Source organism: Poecile atricapillus, chromosome 9 (genome assembly GCF_030490865.1).
Source record: "Poecile atricapillus isolate bPoeAtr1 chromosome 9, bPoeAtr1.hap1, whole genome shotgun sequence".
NCBI lineage: Eukaryota > Metazoa > Chordata > Aves > Passeriformes > Paridae > Poecile > Poecile atricapillus.
Genome location: NC_081257.1, coordinates 11951647 through 11967327, shown reverse-complemented (window position 1 = coordinate 11967327; position 15681 = coordinate 11951647). Strand labels below are relative to the sequence as shown.

The 15681-nt window shown below is 38.6% G+C and overlaps 1 protein-coding gene across 1 annotated transcript in view; it reads left to right on the top strand.

The window, feature by feature from the left end:
- The first annotated feature begins 9536 nt into the window (after positions 1 to 9536).
- IL17RD (interleukin 17 receptor D) overlaps positions 9537 to 15681 on the top strand; it is a 42984-nt gene continuing 36839 nt past the window's right edge. Inside the window, exon 1 of the mRNA XM_058845356.1 lies at positions 9537 to 9724. Coding sequence (XP_058701339.1) covers positions 9593 to 9724 — 132 coding nt within the window. The 5' untranslated portion in view covers positions 9537 to 9592. The remainder of the gene's footprint in view (positions 9725 to 15681) is intronic.

Below are 15681 nucleotides of genomic sequence, written 5' to 3'. Positions count from 1 at the left end.
TGTTCTAGCAAAGAACTCTCTCACTCTTAATATGGTCAAGCTGCCATGTCAACAGCCATCAATAGGTACAATTTAGGCTCTGTTAGGTTGATACTGGCCCTGTCTCTGACTGTAATGGAGCTTAAATATTCTAGTAGTGTTTTCCTGAGATAGGTCTAGTACCTCTGACCCTAAATGGGATGATGGGCTGCATAATAATTTGTTTTAAATTGATGTTCTTCTCTTAATTACTGTCTCCATATTAAATTTTTTCTAACTACAAATTTCAGCAATGCCCAGTGGTGTCCAAAAAAGCTGAGCTGTGCCTATGGTGTAAAAGCAGATTCACAGTAATTGATACCAAAGGGCCAATACTCCCAAAGTTCTATTGTGATGTTACTTGAAGCATACATAAAAGCATGGTTTAGAGCTTCAGTGACCCAGCATTCATTAAATTGTCATTTAACACTTTGAATTTGCAATTATTTAGTTTGTCAAGTCACTGCTTACAAATAGCAAGCTAGCACACTAGCAAACTATGATTTTTCTTGTTTGTGGATACATCTACATTTTTCTACTTGTTCAAAGTTTTGTATTGGAAATACTTCTGAAGAGATGAAACCTGTGAGTTTTATAGTTGTATGTAAGAAGATTGACATTGTGCTCAAAGTATTATTTGAAGGAAATGTGACTTTAAAAATAATCCAGCACTTTTTATGTGACTGGGTTTTAACACAAGCCTTGTATAAAAGCAGTGAAAATAATTTGCAAATGCCTTCAGTTTATCTAACATGAAAATAAGCTAATCTTAAATGATTGAGATCAACTCTCAGGTTTATCTAGCAATCATGAAGTCAAAACTTCCTAGAAATTGGTTGTAAAACAACTTTTTTATTCCTTGGATTAATTTCATTTCCCTAATAATTGTTAGAGTGATGATCTTTGTCCCTTCATTTTAAAGGAATTAATATTACATAATTGGATGGGAAATACTAGGTATTTTATTTTCAAAAATACTTTGGAGCTACAGTGGTTGACCTGAATTATTATTTCATGTCCTGTTATTTGTGTAATGGATTCATCTTGAATCAAAACCACATTCTGTTATTTTATATGAGCTATTTAGAATATCTTATGTATATATTTGATAATAACAGATTATGTTGTGGAATCACACAGGTGCAAGTAGTGCTTTTGATATTAAATTTCAAGCAGGGTCATCTGGCTTGGGATGTTGTAAGGATGTGTATGTGTAACCAGTAAAATTGATACAGCACCTAGACTTAAAGAGAAGTAAGTATTCTTTCTTTCTGCATTTATGTTCCAGGATTTTTTTCTTCTAGCTCCTAAACCAGATTTTCCTCTGTCACTAGGATGGCTTGAGAACACCATGAGTATAGTCTGTCACTGTTTTCCTTAAACTTGTGCAATTTGGAGCTAAAAGGACAGAAGTAGGCAGGTGGTATAAGATAGTTCCCCTCATTAAAAATTATCTATGTCATTAGTCTTGTTATTAATCACTACAAAGTTTTGTGACTTTGCAATTTCTAAATTGCCTATGTTTCAAACTCATTTTCTCATTGTGACCTTAAAAAAAAAAAAATCCATAACCTTGCATCAACTCAATTATTGTATCTTCTTTTCTTCTGATCCTTTCTTGCTTTCTTAGAACTGAGTTTTTATTTTACCAGTCCTTGACATTTTATTACCTCTAAGGTTTTAAATGCCTGACCACAATTTCTAGATTCCGGGGCATTCTCTTGTCTGTATAACTAAATTATGTTTTATATATTAAATGAAAATGAAAAAAATATATATTTTAATGATAGATGTCATACTTTTAATCTTTACAATTTTATTGTATGGATCCTAGTAATACTTAAAAATATCTTGGGATTCAGTTTCTATGAATGATGCCATATTAAGGAAGTTAAGAAGATAGTAGATAAAGTATTCTGCACTAAAAATTGCTGGCTATTTATTTGGCTTTTCCATATAAAGACAGGCTTTAAAGTCATAAATTTTGAAATTCTTTTAGTCTGTATTTGAGCTGCCTAGAAAAGTGCTGGGCTGCTTCTGCCCTCTATAGCTGGATTTAGTGACGACAGCCCCAGGAGTTCTGGGGATTTCATTCGGCTCTCTGCAGCCGGGCCGTGGGCACGGGATGCCCCCAGGGGACTGACTGATCCTTCCAACTACCGGATATTTGTCACCGAATTTGTTTTGCACGCATACAAATGCTCAATATCAGGCCTGTTTTTCCGAAGCTCTGAGTGCTCAATATTGAACAGAACTTAGTGATTGCTGTGTGCTTAATATTTTTGATACTCTGAACAGCCAACCTTTTAAAATCTTGCCTCTAAATGAATTTAGACTGCTGTTATGACTATGTGTAAGACTGCCCAGCACTGTCAATTTATGGTAGGAGAATATTTTCACATTCCAGAAAGGAATTCTCAGAGAGAATTTCTTCACAGAAGGGGTTGTTAAACATCGGAACAGGCTGCCCAGGGGGATGCTGGAATTGCCATCCCTGGACATGCTCAGGAAACCACTGGAAGTGACATTTAGTGCAATGGTCTGCCTCATAGTGTGATGATTGGTCAAAGATTGGACTTGGTCTTGGAGGTTTTTTTCTAAGCTAAATGATTCTATGAAAGCTTTTGACAAATTATCCTGCAATTCTAAAATAACCACACTCATTATGTTATAAAACTTAGAATGACTTCTGGTACAATATCTACTAATATAATTCTTCTGTGATAATAAATGCAGTGTTGTCAATGCAAATATTTGCCAGGCAGAAACACTTATTGCCACCAGATTTTAATTTTTCATTGTTTCATCACATTAGAAATATAAGAAATTACTTAGTACTGTTTAAATACTGTGCACTTCTTAACCATTCTTATTGCTTTTCAAAGCATCCAGTCAGAGCAAAATATTCAAACATATTATGGTATCCATCTGTCATGATTCAAATATTTGTAGATTCTCTAACTTCAGAGTTGCATCTCATTGTGTGCTATGGGATGTGGCTATCTGACAATATTCCTGCAATTTGCTCTAATTCATTTTGGCAGAGAGAGGAAGTCAGAGGGAAGTGTTCTTAGAAGGCATCCGCACTGCCCTTAGAATGCTGAGACTTTTGTAACCTTAAGTTGGCTACATGGAAAAATCTTTTCTTGGGGATGTTTTGTTTAAATTAAAAAAACTGATCCAGTCTTTTCCTTCTTTCCTTTGTGAACATATAATCCTGGACAGTTATTTTTACCACAATTTATGGTTTAGGAGTACTGGTACTTTCAGTGGTTGTTACTATTAGAATCTAACTAGAAAGAAATAATATTAATCTATTGTAATTTAACAGTCTTTAACTTTCCATGGAGTCTTAAAAAATCTTGTTTACTGCATTTCAGTCTGTTATTGTCTGCGTATTTATCTTACTCTTTCCAAAAACAAGCTAACTCAATCCTGATATCCAACTGCTTCAAATTTGTGTTTTAAAATAATATGCCAAACTGTAGAGAAAAAGAACTATGAGTTTGTTTTTTGGAGAGGTAGAGCTGCCAGCAACAATTGTGATTTCTAGCAGGGCCCTTCCTCTGTTTTTTTTAGCCCTGTCATGTATAATTGCGGTGCATTCTTTCATGAATCTGTTATAAAGTGTTTTAACATTACACTGGAATATTTTGGGGAATATCTATCATATAAACAAAGCAATTTCCATATGCCTTAAGCCTTTGTATTTCCTTTTGTTTGTGAATTTCCCTTTGTGGGAGTAGAATGAGGTGCTATTGACGAAGGGCTTTCCAATCTTCTTCCACACTAGTTGCACAATAGTCAGACTTTTTTTAATTCTTCCAGTCATGTTTCTATTGTTCTGCAGTGGTATCTGTTACAAGTGTCTCTATGCATTTTAATTGCAAAAAAATTCAGAACATTTTCTTTACCCTTAATTACCCTTAGCTTTTGGCCTCAAATAACAAATGATGTCATCCCAAAGTGCTTGAGCAAATAGCTCTCCCTCAGTTAAATGGGAAAGGGTTTAAGGCAGGTTATGCTCAGTGAGGGGTCCCTTAGTGTGCTAGGATTAATTTTGCAGACATTGCCACAGGATGCTGTTGAATTGCACAATAGACTGTTAAATCAGGTTAGGGTTGTTCTCCCACCCCACCTCCCTCCCCCGTATTTCCCTGCAGAAGGAAAATGACAGGCTGTCTGCATGGGAAGCATTGTGCTGCAATAAGAAAGGGTTGAGAGTAGAATTAAAACTGGAAACTTTTGTAAAGACGTTACTTCATTATAATTTCTGGCATCTATTCAAACTGCATTGTGAGGATCTTTGCATTTTTAATAGCTGTTTGAGATAAAACTTCTATATTGCAGAAATACATTATTTTAAAATTGAACATTACAAATTATTCACTTGTTAAAGTATAATAATAGATAACTTTGGGGATACAGTTGTTGGTTCAGAATAACTTTAGTTCAACAGAATTTTTATTGAAAAATGACTCATCCATGCAATTTTTAATTTTCTTTGCATCATAAATCTACTCTTCTTTAAAAGTGCAGTTTTGTATTACACCTAATCCGGTGTAAGAGAAGACTGCTGCTGAAAGATGCAGTCCTGCCTTGTTCCCTCAGAAACAACATGTGGCCACAGGGTGAGTCATTTTGGTGTGCTTTTGGAGCAGGGAGGAGTGTGCTAGGAGGCACATCACTAAGTTAAATCATCTTAGAGAATTTTCTTTATTATATTCATATGAATAAGCAGATACAAAACTAAACAGAAATACAGAAAGTTGACATTTGACTGCAGACATTTTCTGACAGTAGAAGGAGGCCTCTATATAATATAGGCAACTGTGAGGTCTGGGGAGGGGGGTAACATTATATGAAGATCTGCATCCATGGATCACTGACAAATTGTTAATTTGATGGTGATCAGAAGTAATTTTCATGTAATAGCTGTTTGGTTTAATTCAGTCATTTCCTTTTCACCATAACATACTCCTACATCTGATGCTGACTTGAGCCTCTAGGAATATAGGACTTAAACTTCTCTGGTCATTAAGTGCAATTTCCTGTAGAAGAGATTAAGTCATCCAGAAAGGTCACAAGACCATTCACTCCCTTCTCTCTGAACTCTACAAGTCTCAAAACATCCCCAAATATCCGGAGACAGACTTGGTATTTTTGAGAAAAATCTCAAACATGACACTGTGACAAAAAAAGAGAGCAGAAGAGAAACATCCCTGCTGGTACGCTTCGTGGGATTCTGGAAAGTCTGGCTTAGTCAGTGGGGTGGACTGGATGCTCAGTTTCAGGACCTGTTGCAAAGCATTTTCTTGTAGAAATGGTGGCTGCCAGCGTCAAAATAGAATTCACGCATCTAGTTGCACTTTCCCATCTGGACACAGCAGCAGCTACTCCAGAAGTGCCTATAAATGTGTGGCCACAGCAGGAGGCAGCTGGCTGCCAGGACAGCCTGCTGGCTGCTCTTTGCCATTCCTGAGAGAGAAGCAGCCACTGGAGTGGAATTGTTCTGGAGGCTTGCACCCACTGATGCCATCTGGATGACCCTAGCAAGTAGAGTGTGTCTCTGCAGAAGGCAGCAAATTAAAACCAAAGAATGCTGCACACAGGGGTCTTTTCCTGACTTGCTGAGGTGCACTCTTTCCTGACTCCAAATCTAATTATTGGTTTAGCCCTGAGCATGTGTGCAAGACATAAAAGCAAGCATCTTTATGACTTGGTACATAAGTTTCCCCATCTATAAAATGAGACGGGTAATACAGATTTTTCTTTGCGACCTCTGTGTTTCATGAATTTTTGTCACATTTCTCAAGGGATAATGATTTAACAGTTGCCTTGGACAAGATGGGTATTCATAACAATTGATAGATTTGATTCAAATTTCAATTCAATTTTATGGCTTGAGGTTGTTTTCTTATCAGTTGATAACCTTTCACTTGAGCCTGGTCAGATAATTTCATACTATTGCATGTTATAATACAGAAGATTCCATGGAAAGAGAATTTTTGTGACCCCTGACACAGGTGGGAATTTTCATGCTCTTTCTGGAAGTGTCCACATCCATTTCAAACTTGTTAGTTTTGTTCTTAAGGTTTGATCCTGGGAAGATGGTTCTTCCTCTATTTTATGCTTGGTGCTCGTCCCATAGATAAACCACACCCATGGAAGTGGGACAATTTCATGTAAATGTGTACTTTCAACAGATCTGATTTTCTGCCTTCATCTGCCAGATGAAGTTCCAGAGAACCCTCACATTGAGGGATTTCTGTTCTGGGATCTTTTAGCACTTTGTCTGCTTGGTTCACTGCATCTTATTTCCTAGCAGTGGGCAGTGTCTGTCTGTAACAGGAGTTATTGACTTATTGAAATATTGTGATATTACAATAGTCATGATTGTCTGACTTAGCTGAATACTCTGCAAGCCTGGTGTGTGCTTCCTGCCCCAAAACTAGCTGTTTGAATGGTTTCTTTTGAAATAAGTGTCAGTCTCTCTTGGGAGAAAATTCAGTGCTAGAAATATGAACTATGGATGGAGCATACAGCTTCCAAGTCCAATAATGAATTTTTGCTGAGCAATAGGAAGATTTTGTAGGGAATTTTAAACCATATTATCAGAAATCTTTGGTACATGAGTTCATGTTTTTACAGGAATTGCTAAGTTCTCACTGTCTCTTCCATCTGGGAACAGCTGCTCAGAAAGGGGAAGGAAGAAAAAAAAATTTTTTTAGCTTTAAGCAAGAAGGGAGAGTGGCAACCAAAACCAGCTGCAGAATGCAGGATATTGATACCCATGACTTTTGGATATTATGCATTCTATACTACTCAGAAACAAGAGACTGTTGTAAAAAGGACAAAAGAACCTAAAGACATACAGTCCCCACAGCCACTTTTGCCCTTCCATGTGCTCACAGCAATTTGGAGACTCCAATTAGAAACATTAACTGCAGTAATTTTATTCCTGCCTCTCCACTACTGTTTTCCACCAAAGATTTCAGTGGAAATTATTCTAAATGTATCCAAAGCAATGCAATACTTCTGTATTCAGCCAGAGCACTGGAGTAAGCTGTTGGCAGTATGGAGGAATTGCTTTTCAGATGTGTCATTTTGTTATTAGCTCAGGCTGAAGTGGTGGCAAGGAAGTATCAATGCTTGTTTTGTCAGATGGCATCTTTGCTTTGTGCTGCTAAGTTTGAGGTCTCAGTAGATATGACCAGTCATTTTGCTGCTTTCTGGATACTGCCAGTGTAACCAGTGGCAGCTGTGAGTTCTTCAGTTATTCTGCTACCAAGGCATTGGCACTATTTGTTGTGTGTCTGTTTTTGTTAAAAATATCATAGGCTAATGCATAACTAGCTCAGATAATGCCGATTTTGTCTTCACTTAAAAATTACAGCTTTTCCAACAGTCTAGATCTCAGTTAACAGAAAAAGCCAATCAGTTTTCCCCATGGTTTAGAAGATTTAATTGCAGATCAATGGCATTATGTTCAACAGGGAGTCCTTGCTTGTCGTAGGTGGCTATGGGAAGCAGAGGTATTTATTGACCTGTAAATGAACTGTACATATGTCTTCCTTTCTTTGGCCATGATGCTGTGGTATTTTATGGCTTTTGTAATTCGTTCAAACGTAAAAGGACTAGTTATTTACATGTTTTATGCAGCCTGACTTGATTAAAAAGAAAAAAGCTGAGATAGATTTCAAGCCTGTTAGATCACTTCTGAGTAATGCAAGGAGAAAGTAAAGCAGGAATACCCAGACAGAAGTGTGTGGTATGTAGTGAGAAAATGTGCTAAACTTCCATTCTGGCCTGGATGTACTTGACCATCAAGCACATCTCATCATAAAATCAGTGGAATTCCACCTAGAAATTTAATATCACCTTTTTCAGAATTTCAGCCTGCAGGGGCATCAAAAGTAAGAACTTTTTGGTGCCAGAGCTGCAAAGAACTATGGCCTAATCTCCAATTTTTGCTAAAAGAAAGTGTTCAATGTCAAAACAATGAAGAGCTATAGCCATCCTAAAATCACAAACCTGTTTTCAAAGGTAACAGTGCCAGGGCTGTTATCCATCAACTTAAACAAACAGTTTAAGAAAGCTTTATTGCATTATTTTCACCACTAGTCACAAAGGCTGGAAAACCTATGATAGGTATAAAACCAATAGTAGTTAAAAATTACCAGCTGGTCATGTTTCATTTCAGCTGATTGCCTGAGTGGTGGTTTTACATACTACTTCAATCCAAACTGTAATGTCTTTTATAGAATACTGATGGGCTTGTCTGCTCCATTAGGATGATGTTTTTTGTCCAAGAAGAATCATAGCAAACAGAATGTACTAAAATCAAGGTTTTCAAAATAACTGGAGTTAAGTTATATGTAAAAGTGATGTATGACAAGGCCCTGGGCTGTCTCATCTAAAACTGAAGTTAGGGATACTTTGAGCAGAGGGTTAAACCAAGAGACCGCTGGGGTCTCTTCCAAGCTGAATCATCCTGTGCCTCGATGGAGCCTTAGGCTGCTCTGTCTCTTATGTGACTTTGAGGCAAAGGGGTGGAAATTGATGTAATTTACTGATAGATTAGATCACCTTACATTTGATATTTATCAGAAATGGGATTTATTTTATTTTAAAGAAAAGTGTTTTCATCAAAACATGTAATATCAGAATTAACTCCAGTTGAAAGCGTTGAAATGTTTATTGCCATGTACCACTTCCTTTGCATTTTCTGCAATTGAAAATTTTATGATAGTATAGTCTTTCAGCTTGTCTTCCTTAATTAAAGAGTAATTAAAGAGTAGCTGTGGGAGCTGGTGTTGTTTAGCCCGGAGAAGAGGAGGCTTAGGGGTGACCTTATCACCTTCTACAGCTACCTGAAAGGAGATTGTAGCCTGTGGGGTCTCCTCTCCCAGGCAGTAACAGGACAAGAAGAATCGGTCTTAAACTGTGCCAAGGGAGTTTGAGGTTGGGCATTGGGAGGAATTTCTTCACAGTAAGGGTGACTAGACTTTGGGATGGAGATGGAGGAGTCACTGTCCCTTGAAAGTGTTTAAGGAAAGATTGGACCTGGCACTTGATGTTTCAGAGGTGAAATTGATTCTGTGATTCTGTAATGCATGAAATCATGTCAAAGATCTATGACTGATCTTCCTTGATACTTCTCTTCCTTGCAATGTAATGAGTGGATCAGGAATACGGTACCGCACCACGGAACGAAGATGGGAATTCGGCCAGGTGATGGCTTGACCCCCTTATTTGCAGGAGGGCAGTAGCAGCTCGCCGCTGTCCCGGGGAGCGGGGAGGCCCGGCATACTGCGGGCTCCCCGGGAAGGGAAGGGAGCAAAGCAAAGCAGCCGGAGGGGATTCTGCTCCCTCCCATTGTTGCCGTTTGCCAGGACGGGAGCGGGGCGGGGGCGGCGGGGCCGGGGCTCGGGCAAACCCCCCGCCCCCGGGCCGGGCGCGCATGCACACACAGCGGCGGAGTCAGGCACCCGGACACACCGACACACCGACACACCGGCGCGCACCCGGCGGCAGCGCTGCCGCCCCCGCTCCGCCGGGCTCGCTGCGGACCATGGCACCGGGGCTGCAGCTCGGCTCCTTCCTCCTCGCCCTCGCCGCCTGTCTCGGCGGTCCCCGGCTCGCTGCGGCCGCCGGAGCAGCCGGCAGCAGGAGGGGCCCGGCGGCCGATGCGTGCTCTGGCAGGGTGAGTGGAGCGGAGCGGAGCGGGGCTGCGGCTCCCCGCGCAGGCAGCCGGGCCGGGCCGGGCCGGGGCTTTCGTGAGGAGCGGGGTTCCGCGGGCTGCTGCGGCCGCTCCGGGAGTGCGGGAAGCAGGGAGGGAGCGAGCGGCTGCCCTGGGGACACTTCTGCAACAAATAACGCTGCCCCGGGGCTCTGCATCTGGAAGTTAATTGCGGTCGGGACAGAGGGTGGCATTTCCCGGCCAGGGATATTTATTGGTTTCTGGCCGAGGGGGGAGGCAGCTCGTAGCCGGCGAGTGTGAAGAAGTCACTCAACAGGTCCTTTACCACCAGCGCTCTCCACTTCCCCGAGCCGACCTGGATAAAAGCGATCGCTGGGGCTTTGTTATTTTAATGATTCGAGGCCGGCTTGGGGTCTTAGCTCCGGGCCTGATCATTATACAGAGGATGTAGGAAATTTACGGGAGGGGGAAGAGGGGAGGAAGGTGATAAACGTTTTGTTGCTGGTCTTTGCTTTTTGTTCCCGCTTCTGGTGTCAGACTTTTCTCGATTGCTTTTCACGTTCTTTTTCTTGTTTATTTTTTTTAAATATACTTTTAACAACTTTTGAGCTGTGTGTTTTGGTTTGTTCCTTTCCTTTCTCCTGATGTCTGGTTACAGGTTTAGTTGAAGCGTGGTGATCCGGGAACACTGGAGGGAACACAACTGACTTTCATTGCTTTTCCTTTTTGTTAGACTGTCACTAAGGATTTTCTTGGTTTCAGATCAGATCCTTTGAGAACGTTGCTGCAACACAGAGTTCAGAAGTTTGTAGGGCATGGTTTAGAAAGGTGAAAGCATCGGGAAATATGTAAAAGAAGAGTGTGAAAAAACAAACTTCAAACCCTGATAAAGCTTAAGATCTAAACCTTTGTGTTGGATGGAGCAGTTACAGGTTTAGACTCTCCTATTAGGTCTTTTTCACAGAATTAGCAGTAAAATGTTTTGGCTCAGTATGTCTTTTATGTCTTTCACCAGACGTGGGCAGGGTACTCCACAGGCTCATAGCACCGCTGTATATTTGTGTCAAGTTTTACATCTTCTATTAAGTAAAATATCACTGTTACAAGTCATAGTACTTCACTTAATGTATATTGATGTTTATAGAAATATGCAGATGCAGTTTGTTCTGGATTTATTTTTTTGCTTACATAGTTAATATCATTGTGTGCTTTAAACAGGAATCTGCCACAATGTAATTATTTTAATACAATGATTTTGACTTACTTTTAGATGAGCAAAACTTACATTCTTTTCAATTAGCATAGCCACCCTTTGTCTTTATTGCTCACAACTAATGTGCCATCTTAGCTTATAAAATATTTGTACTAGTTTCTGGTTTTATTGTATTTTCAGCTTCAAGTTCAGACTTCCCTAGCTAATTTGTTAGTTACCTTGTCTGATTGTGTAGTCATAATTTTGTGGTCTGATTTTGTAATTCCACCCTTGCACATGATTACCACCATAATGCAGGCAGGGCAGCATTTATTAGAGTAATGACTGCAGGATGGTACCCATTGTCTCAGTTATGTGGTATTTATCTTTGTCTGCATGTAAGTTTTGAGTAGACTTGACATTCTATTAAATGACTGATGGCCCCTCTAACACATTGTCTGCTCTGGAGCAGGGCTGCCTTTGAAGTAGTACCCTGTAGGAAGTAAAGAGACTATTTGCTCTATTAAAATTCCTTGGTATTTCCTCTGTTTAACCACAGGCCACTTCCCCTCTGCCACTCTAAACACTGCAGGGACACTGACTGATTGAAAAGACACAAGCCCTAAGTAATTGTATCCTATTCAAATAGTTATTCTTATTGCAGGTTATTTATAAGTAGTGTCTAATTAATGTATGTTAAGGGCATGAATAAATCTTAACATTTTATCTAGAGAAAGTAAAAATGTCTAGCTTGCATTAAATGAAGTGGTGGAATTCAGGTAATTCTCAAGGGCATAAATAATCTAAAAATGTCTAATTTAACTTTCAATGATTGTTCAAAGAGAAACAAAATGTAGCTTGCTGGGTTTGTATGTGCATTTAGATACACTTATATGCACGTTGGGTATTTTCCTCCGCTAATATTGTAAATGTGGGTTGCAGTTCCCTATGGTGAATCGTTTTTTCATCATTTGAATGTTTTTGGGAATTGGTGTTTCATTTTTCTCTGTACACATAGAGGTAATATGCATACATGCACAAGTAATGCATGATAGATCCTTGATGTTCTGTAGCAGTAAAAAACTGACTTAATGAGAGCGTATCACTAGACTGTGGTTGAAAGAATACCTAATGTTTTCAAAACTAAAAACTAAATCACATTCTAGATGTGATTTTTTTGTTTGTTTTACAACTTCCATCACAAAATATATTGCTCATCTTCTCTGGTAATATAGTGGCATTTGTCTTGCAAACTCTACATGTGTCTAGCAGGAAATTAATACCAGGACAAGTAACTTAACATTACTGTGGCTAAGAATTATCAGATTTCAGTGGGTTCAGGATTGTAGAATTTGGATTGACTTTGCTTGGTGTAGGATTCCTTTCATTGATGTTTAATAGAAATTTTGATGTATTCCAACACTTAATATTATTTCATATTAGGGTAGACGTTTGCTTAAAGTAGAATAGTATTGCAAAGTAGTTTTCCATATGGATGATCTTAGGACCTCATATGCATACCTTTATCCAGAAAAAATGTGGTTCAGAGAAGGGCCTGTTTTAATCTAGAATAAGTGTGTCCACATGGGGAGCTATTCTGGAAAAGTAGTCCCTGAATTTTTCTCATGCTATAAACAAGCCACAAGGTACATAGAGAGGACAGATGTGTGATCTGAGGATGATTTGAATGTATTTCAGATTAATTTATTCAGTGTAAAACACATGAGCAACTTAACCCTCAAGTTGTTTTGTAGATTCTGATGGGATTACACACGCTAGTAATTTTTTTCATACGTTTAATTCCTCTGAAGTTCCTGGCACTGAACAGTGTTCAGTATATAGTTTAAGTTTAATGTGAGTGTATGATGAGGAAGAATAAATAATCCAGCATTTTACCAACCCTCCTATCCTTGTTAGCAGAGAGTTGTACCTTCCTTTGCTCTGCTAAGCAAAGCTTCTTAGACAGACTGGAAGGCTCTGTTCCTGTGCATTCTCCCTGAAACTCCCTGTGTCCCCTTCTATGCTCTTTATGTAAGGAACTTGTTATTTCCTTTTCACTTCAGAGCAGAGACACTGAAGATTTCCTACTGTTCCACTATTGGGAGCTCTGCCTGCCTCATTATTCTTTAGGTTCATGCTGCTATGTCCCTACATTTATCTCTTTAAGCATACCAAAGTAGACTTATACTTCTCCACAGTTAGGAGCTAGGTCATATGGAAATACTTTTCCCAGCTAAGGACATGTTTTGGGAACTTTATTTTGGAGGAAAAACACCCTGCAAAATGCCAAGAAGTTACCAAAGTTTAAATTTTTCCCTTCTATTTCATGTTATTTTTCAACAGTTAAAAATCCCAGATTTTCTCTTGCAGAGTATTAAAAAGTTTTAAAAGGTATTAGGCAGAAGACAGACCTAAGATGGAGCATGGTGGAAGGCGTTAATGTTTGCCATCAGGGAGCTCTTTAATCTGTAGACAGTTCCAGAGCTGCTTTAAAGCTCTGTAGACCAGATGCCAGCAGTTCCCTATCTGCCATTTTTTTTTTAATTTATAGAATCAATAGATTTCTCTCCCTGGCATCCAGAACAATGTGATAGTGTTTCAGGATTGATGAGATGTGTCACTTAGAGCTTGGTGTGTTCTGTGGTTAGATACAATGCAGCTTCTTGAGTGCAAGGCCTTGCAATCGTGGTCAGTCATACAGGTGGGCATCTGTATCACTTTTGTTTAGCTTAAAGTTTGGCTCCAGGGTCCCCCTGGGCTTTGTTTTGAGGTTTTCTTTTGAATTTCATTTATTGAGTAATGTAGCAGATAATGAGACCCCATTCCTACTCTGGTGTCAAAAATCAAAAATCGGCCTATTTAAATGTATTTAGAAATGCATGAAGTAGCAGAAATATGTTCATGTTTAAAGTAGCAGATGACTATTTCCTCAGTTTAATGCTGTGTTTTCAGAATGAACATTTATGGAAACGTATGTTTATGTAATTGAAACTAACTCTCAGTATTAACAACGAAATTGTATATTTCCAACAAAATTGTGTATTTCCTTATGTGTTTGCATGAAACTGGGCAGTCTGAATATGATGATAATTCATCAGCTGTTGACTTAACAGGGTTTCTGCAGTTGAAGTTGTTTGGGACTGTTACAGATTTGATTGATTTCCTCTCTAGAACGTGTCCCTTACTTTAGATGCTGAACTCCACTCAATGCCCTGCTTCCCCTCAAAATCTGCTCTTGAGTAAGTACAAGTGTAGAAACTGCTGTATCAGACTTGTTAATTTAAAATCTTGAGACATTTATTTAAGAACAAGTTCTGCGTTAATGGATTAATACTTCATATTCCACTGGTGAAAGGATGTTAAGCTGTCATGATTAGATGATACTAGCTTTTCTTTTGTTAATTATTTGTTAATGTTAATAGAATATGGATGTTACTTACTTAAAACTTCAACATTTAAAGGGTGTTTAATAAGGACCAGCTGTCTTTTCCAACAGATCAGTCTGAAGATGATGAAACAAAGCTTTGATGTGAACTTGCCTGCTTAATTATGCTCAGAGGCTGAATTTTACCCATAAATTTAGCATGTGTTTTTACAAGCAAACAAGAGGATTGTGAAGTATTACTGCAGAACTGTTAAGCTTGAATGCCATTTTTAGTTTTTAAAAGTAAAAAATTTTGCAAGTATATCACATTGATTTTATATATACTGCTACCAGTATAATGAAGTGTATTTGAAATATATTTTTTCCAAAACTTTAGGTTAGTGCTGATGTTCCTATAGCAGTTTTTATGTTGTTATTTTTATATTTAAAAATTAATATTGGACATTATTGCACCTAGGAAAACCACATAAAAGTAGTATGAGTTACATGAATGCTAATTTTTTTATATCCTTTTCTCTATATGAATTATAAAAAAGGATTGAATGAAAGTGTAAATTACCGTAACCTAAAATAATGTCAGGTCAGTACATCTGAAGTACTTAACTTTAGGTTATGGTAATGTGAGACTTGATTTAAGGGTCAAAATTTAAGTGCAGACTTGAAAAAGGATTTTATCCTTTCATGCATGTAGTATTTTATAATTGTCTCACTGTCCTATTTGTCCTCCCCAGCTCTCCTCAAAAGGAGTGGCACATTCTGATGCCCAATATTTCTATGTGATTTTATCATAAAAACTTTGATCAGAAATATACTTAGTAAAGTAGTGAATACAGGCATATGCCAGTAATGGATAGGCTCATTGCAGTATTCATACAGCAGAAACACTGGCTGGTTAGCCAAAATTCTGCCAGCCAAACCAGGGTATAAATGTGTGTTTTAACATGCTTCAACTTGCTTCTCTTAGTAAATTGTACTTTGTGTCATGTCGAAGACACCATTTATGGAGTTTAAAGGTACATTGTTCTCCTGTCGCCTCTCATTTCTGCATGGTAAATTCCGAGAGTGTGAGGAAAATCAAGCGTGCAGGTTGGGATTTGTGCTCCCAAAGTTTGATTTGATTATTAAAAATAATTAAAGCTTGGATTAGAATTTTATCAGGCATCAGCACATGTTCCAGGAGATACTGTATTCTCTGAATTTCTCTTACTCCAAGGATGTTACAATATTATGTCACTACTGGCTTTGAAGAATTGTTCCAGACAATCTATTTTTATTATTCCTCCTTGGGCTGTTACTCAGCAAGACAGTAAATCTGCTTTTGGGGCACATCAGCCGTGCTCCAATGAACCCAGATAAATCTGAGAGGTAGCTTTGTCCTAGGAG